General features: G+C 36.4%; 1 protein-coding gene across 1 annotated transcript; it reads left to right on the forward strand.

The window, feature by feature from the left end:
- Positions 1-308: 308 nt before the first annotated feature.
- Positions 309-6,434, forward strand: LOC115968935 (probable arabinosyltransferase ARAD1). Its single transcript, XM_031088477.1, has 3 exons — positions 309-1,634; positions 2,932-3,297; positions 5,888-6,434. Exons 1-3 carry the CDS (start codon positions 669-671, stop codon positions 6,074-6,076), a joined length of 1,521 nt encoding a protein of 506 aa, XP_030944337.1. The 5' UTR covers positions 309-668; the 3' UTR covers positions 6,077-6,434.
- The last annotated feature ends 250 nt before the right edge of the window (positions 6,435-6,684 follow it).

Consider the following 6,684-nt stretch of genomic DNA (forward strand, 5'->3'; position numbering starts at 1 on the left):
TGTCCACTAGCTTGTTCAGTTATTCCTTATCTCCTCCTAAAAAATGAAAAGTGTATCTTTTATGAAAAAGGTTTATGAGGCAACAATTATCTTAATAAAGAGATATTTAAGTTCTGTTTGGTACACCACTCAAATATATATTTTTAATTTTTAAATAATATTATACGTATTTTCACACATTTTTTCATACACACATATTTTTATATATAATTTTTCAATACATATTTTCAATTTTTAAATCCATAAACCAAAGACTCGCACACTGTCAACCTAAAAATCCAAGTAACCGAAATTCCTTTCCTCTCTAAAACATGAATAAAAATTTCCTTATCTTGATTGAGTCCTTTATAAATTTTTTTTAATACCATCATCATCCCCATCAATTTGTATTGAAAATTGAAATCCCCCATCTATCTACCAACTCCAATCAACAATCAATACTGAAAGTGAACTCAATAAACAAATCAAAAACTCATTTTCCATACACCATTCTCATCATCATTTCCTCATCAACACCACCATCATTTCTCTTTTTTTTTTCTTGTTGATTAGAACCACCACCATTTCGTACATTACAAAATAAGCAATTTTGTTCAAGCAATAAAACCTTTTTTGTTTCCCACTTTTCCTCTCTAAACACTATACAAAAAGAAAATAGAGTTCACACAATGAGCGAAGTACGATCCAAATCTAAAAGATCTAAACCCACTACTTCTTCTTCAAATTTAAATTCTTTTCAGTCCCAAACTCAAACCCTAATTTCCACGATGGCGCGAAAATCTTCGCTGCTCAAACAAACCCTAGCTACCATTCTCGTCCTTCTCGTCGTTTACGCTTTACTCAACACTTTCCTCAGTCCCGCCAATTCTTCTTCTTCTTCTTCTTCTTCGTTGCCGAAGTCGACGTCGAAGCTCGAAACTACTTTCCCTTTCACGTATGCGAATTCCGCTTCCATCGAAAGCGGATTTTCTCGGGAAAACGCGAACAACTTTCCCGGAAAGTCGGTACTCAAAGTCTATCTCTACGAGCTCCCGAAAAGGTTCACTCACGGCGTGATCGAACACCACTCCATTGCCCGCGGACGCCGCCCCGCCGATGACGTGGCGCTTCTCCAGTACCCGGGCCACCAGCACATGGCGGAGTGGTACTTGTACAAGGATCTGACCCGACCCGATCCCGACCGGGTCGGTTCTCCGGCGATCAGGGTCTCGGATCCGGACGAGGCGGATTTATTTTACGTGCCGTTCTTTTCTTCGTTGAGTTTGATTGTGAACACGGCCCGACCCGCCGGGTCGAGTTCGGGTCCGGATCAGGCTCGGGTCATGTACAGTGACGAGGAGAACCAGGAGGCTTTGGTGGAATGGTTGGAGGAGCAGGAGTATTGGAAGAGGAACAATGGGAGGGACCATGTGATTGTGGCTCAGGATCCGAATGCGTTGTATAGAGTGATTGATAAGATCAAGAATAGTGTGCTTTTGGTCTCGGATTTTGGACGGTTGAGATCGGACCAGGCGTCGTTAATCAAGGATGTGATCGTGCCGTATTCACATAGGATCAATACTTATACTGGCGATGTTGGGGTTGGGAATCGGAAGACGCTATTGTTCTTCATGGGGGCTCGGTATCGGAAAGAGGTATATGCAATAATGCAATTTAGTAAAGTTTATTGCTTTTTGAAATGGTTGATTTTGTTGCAATGTGCATTGATTTTGATAATTCTTTTGATATGAGATGATGGGTAGGAATGAATTAGTATTAGACATTTGATTGATATTTTGATGGGTCATTGTTGGAATATTTGTTAGTGTTAAACTATGTGAAAGTGGGCAGTGTTTTTGTATTCTGGTGAAGAAGAAAATAAGGAAATACTCTAAAATTGATCTCTATATCTTTATGTTTGGATGGGTTAGTTGATATAGGATTGCCGGTTACACACAGCTCTCGCATTTATCTTTTGCTTGGTTAGCTGAAGATCTAGTAAGAATGGTTTCATCTATATGGGAGAAGTGCATACAAATCTCAAAGATGTCTTGTTTGCTTTGTTCCAATCCAGATTTGATTACAGAAATGAGCTTTAGCTAGGCATCTTTCTCAGGGAGACTCTAGAGACTTGAATCTCTAGCTTGGTGCTAGAATCACCAATAGATTAAACGGTAGTCTAAGACTCTAAGTTGGTTTCCTTTATCCTATCCCTTTTGCATTTGTCTCCTTTTCAACATAAAAGGGAAAAAAACTTACCCCTGCCATATTTATCTTCTTTTGATTGCATCTGTAACATGCTAAGAGAATATTTAAGAGTGAGCCCATGAATGGTATTTGATTTCCATCGGATTTACAATATCCACTAGAATGGTAGAATTGTCTCACACTCAGAGTGAGGATGATGCTTAGTCTCAGGTTATTAAAAATTTTAAATGGAAAAGATTGATAATTGACCTTATTTTTACAAGGAAAGAAAAGAAAAAACAGATAATTGATATTCAACACATACTTTCTACGTTGCTCTGAAGGCCGATTCCAGGGAATGCTGCCTGCTTCTTTCATGTTTAAGATTACTGTATTAGAACTTCTCAAATTTATTAGTTCTTGTCCTAAATCTTTGTTCGACACAGGAAAATTGTTTTCAACATGATTTATAGTCTCCTAGGTCATGAGGGTCATCTTATTTTTTGTCAACAGAATATTTTCCATTAGTTTAATACAGGCCATGAATCTGCAGCACCACTTGATCATCACAGGAACTTGTCAAGCTGGATAATTGGCTTGAATATAACCGTATCTTTATTTATGGGATATGTGAAAAACTGATAGTAGTATGCATATACTTCATCACTAGAAGAATATTTTCACTAGTGAGATTTATTTTTGAATAAACTTAATACTGGATCTAAATTTTTCCTTTTTCTCTTGGTGGCTCTTTTGTGTGTGTAGGGAGGAAAAATTCGTGATTTGCTTTTCCAATTACTTGAAAATGAAGAGGATGTCATAGTAAGACATGGAACACAATCCAGAGAGAATAGACGGGCTGCTTCCCAAGGGATGCATACATCTAAGTTTTGTTTAAATCCTGCTGGTGATACTCCATCAGCCTGCCGACTCTTTGATTCTATAGTTAGCTTGTGTGTCCCAGTGATAATCAGTGATAGTATTGAATTGCCATTTGAAGATGTTATAGACTATAGAAAGATTGCAATATTTATAGATTCCACCTCTGCTCTTAAACCGGGATTTTTGGTTTCAATGCTGAGAGGACTAACCACTCTGAGGATTATGGAATATCAGAGAGAGCTAAAAGAGGTTAGTACTATCTTCATATTCTTCTTGTGTACAATATAGCTTCATTTTTGTATTTTGGATATTTTCTTTTATTTATTCCATGTTGTCATCCTCTCTATTTTGATTTCAACCTGAGCCTTTGTATTATATTTAATTATTCTTGTAAATACATTATGTGTGTGTTTAACTGTTTGTGTATGCACGTGAGTGCAGCTGTGCAAGAAACAATAGAATAAAGCAGTTTTACATTGTAGTCAACAGGAACTTCACCCTAATACTGAGTACTGAGACTTGAAATTTGTACATTTCAGGACTGGTTTCATTGCTGTAAATCATTTTTCTCTTTTTACGTGTTCAGTTTGATTGGAGCTAAAATTGTTGTAGCATATTGGTGTAATAGGATTTGCACAGGTTCATGTATGCATCTTGGTAGCTTCTTTATCTATTTATGCATCCTATTTTGGCTGCTTAAGTTGTTATTTATTCCATTGTGGGAGTTATTAATTTGTATATAAAATTCTGTCTACTTATAGGTTTATTTTGCTCGTGGAAGAACATCTTCACTAGAGCTACCAATATTATTATATTAATCATAAGATAGAAATGACTCCTTTATAATTATAGTCTGTATGCATACAAGTACATTACACCCTGAACATTCTATTATGATCCTTGCGGTTCATTTGGAATGAGAGGAATAGGAGAATTTTCCATTGAGGGTAGGCATATGCAGAAGAAATTAGCTTTTCTTTAGTTCCTTTGGGTGAGTTGGTTATCCATGGTTTAAGAAAGAAAAGTGAGAAGTGTGTGCTGTTTAGAGACTTTGTGAATAGAAACATGAACAGTGATAGTGTGCAAGGCCAATGTGAGAAAAAGAGAGAGTATAGGTACTCATGCCTACAACAAAATGAAATGCCCGTGATCCTACTATCAAAGTCACTTTTTGTTTTATGTACCTCAGTATGGATAATAACATACTCTCTTCTTCTACTAGTATTTGGACTTTAAATTGACCAGTAAACTGAAGATCTAAATAAAACACAATCAAAGACTAGCTTGGATTGAAAGAAAATAAACCCAGAAAACATAGAAACTCCTGAAAAGTTCTATGCCTGACTCAATTCATCAAATACCTTTAATTTACAGTTATTAAAAATTTCAGATCTATCCTTTATTGCTAAACTAACCATAATTTATGAAATTAAAACATAAATTGAAGATTGATTTTTACCCTAGGATGATTTTCACTAGACCTTTAAAAGCATATACCTGGGTTATGAGCATAAACTACTTAGCCTATCAGGGGTGAATGCCCTTGGATTACCCAGCGACTAGTTTGCATGGGTGGGGTCAGCTGCCCATAGATTTTACTGGGTGTAGGTGAGTCCAAAGGGCTCTTCTTTAGAAAGGTTCCCTATATATACATATAAATCATATACCCCCACTTCAATTGCACTTTGCATGTTGTCACCATACATGATAAGTACTAAGTTGTCAAATTGTCATAACTGAAAACCACTCTAAAGGTATCGACTTGACCCTTATTCTATCATTTCTATGGCTGCAACAATTATCCTTTTTATAATTTTTTACATGGATGTTGTAGCTTTTCTCCATCTCCTTTATCTTCTTTTCGGACTTCAGATGAACCATGAAAGGCTTCCTTATTATAGGGAGGTGGTCATGCTGATAATCCACCATGTATATTTGTGCTGTGACTCTCATTGTACCCCATTTTGGACTTTTTTATTTAAATAATTATGAAAAGATCCTTAGGTTAGTCAGTGTTCATGCTCATATTCTCCTTGTCTATTTGTACTGTCACCTGCATTCTCTGTTACCTGGGCTGTACCCCACTTTTTGGTGTGTTTGCCATACCTTGTCTGGATAAGACCCTAGTCTTCACTATCTTTGATGCTTTCTACAACTCAGGGAAAAAAAATACCATATGAAAAACACATGAAAAGTGGAAAGTGTTGGAAAGAAACCAGTGTATGATGGGAATGTCTGGGAAGAGCTTTTATGGTGGAAATATAGGCATAGAGCTCACATGTAAGTACTGAAAATGCACTTGTAATGTCACCCGTTAGTTTAATTCTGCCAATGGTGAGGTTATTTTCTGCTTATGGCACCTTGGACAAGATACTCAAGAAATTTAATTGTAAAGATAAGGGAATGGTGAGTGAGAACACAAGATTGTGGCCTTCAATGAACAAGAATGTTTATGAAGGCCATCACGGCTGTACAGTCTGAATATGATCATTGCTCGAATAGTGGTCACAGCCATTTGTGGTTGTAGTTACATGTGAGTCCTTTTGAATGAGACCACACTTAGAACTGACTGCAACACTAGGGTTGTCAAAATTGTTCTGTTGCTGCTATAGCGATGGTATGAATTGAGTTTACAGCTAATGCACTTCATATATTGAAATTGTGTTTCCTGCATTCATGCTTTCAAATGACAGCTACATCTTTTTTTTTCTTTTTTTAATTTGGGTTCGTTCGCTGGTTTTCTTGTGTTAAACAGTATGTCATCTGTTGAGTGATCAACATTCTCAGTTAACATCAGATTGCCAAGTTTAATATTCTTCATTTAAAATATGTGATTCAGGTGAAGCATTACTTCCAATATGAAGAACCAAATGGTACAGTGAATGAAATCTGGCACCAAGTCTCACAGAAGCTGCCCTTAATTAAATTGATGATCAATCGGGAAAAACGTCTTGTTAAGAGGGAATTAACTGAGCCGGACTGTTCTTGCCTCTGTACGAACCAGACAGGGATACTCACCAGCTTATGAAGCCACTTTAGTCGATGATTTTGGAGCATATATGTAGAAAAATGGCACGGTTGTCCTCCAATATCACCGTGGAGGATTCTTTTGTTTCAAGGAAGGATTTGGTGGTAATTACTTCATATGTTTAGCTCATATACCAAATGCTGATAGTACCACAATTTCCTTTCTAGGCTTTTTTTCTTCCCACTCTATAGGGTACTAGAGTTTGCCGTTTGTTAAGGTTTTGTTACACATTTTCTTCTTGTAGATTTGGTGATTGAAGAACAGATTCAGCACTAGTAAATTATATCAATACTCGATAATGTAATTCATTTGTACATGGTAGAGAATAAAAAGATCTCTATACTCATCGATTCTTTTATTCCTTACGTATTAAGATTTTATCTCTCAATGACTACGCAAGTATATAGTGCCTCTGTTTTTAAAATCATTCTCATCTATCTTGAGTCTTCATGTATTATTTGCAAATAGGACTCGATTTGTTCATACCATTTTCAAAAAATAAAATAAAATAGATAATCCTACTCAGTTCAACAAAAACAAAAGATTCCTACTTATTTTTACCACAATTTTAGGACAACTATTGTTTCAATTTGTTGAAGTGGTTAACT

The sequence above is a fragment of the Quercus lobata genome, chromosome 11, assembly GCF_001633185.2.
Source record: "Quercus lobata isolate SW786 chromosome 11, ValleyOak3.0 Primary Assembly, whole genome shotgun sequence".
In the NCBI taxonomy this organism is placed as follows: domain Eukaryota; kingdom Viridiplantae; phylum Streptophyta; class Magnoliopsida; order Fagales; family Fagaceae; genus Quercus; species Quercus lobata.

Bases quoted from the DNA above. Each gene is read 5' to 3' on its own strand.
- LOC115968935 (XM_031088477.1), top strand. From the start codon at position 669: ATGAGCGAAGTACGATCCAAATCTAAAAGATCTAAACCCACTACTTCT. The intron at 1,635-2,931 runs GTATATGCAATA...TTGTGTGTGTAG, and splicing joins GGGCTCGGTATCGGAAAGAG to GGAGGAAAAATTCGTGATTT. The intron at 3,298-5,887 runs GTTAGTACTATC...TATGTGATTCAG, and splicing joins ATCAGAGAGAGCTAAAAGAG to GTGAAGCATTACTTCCAATA.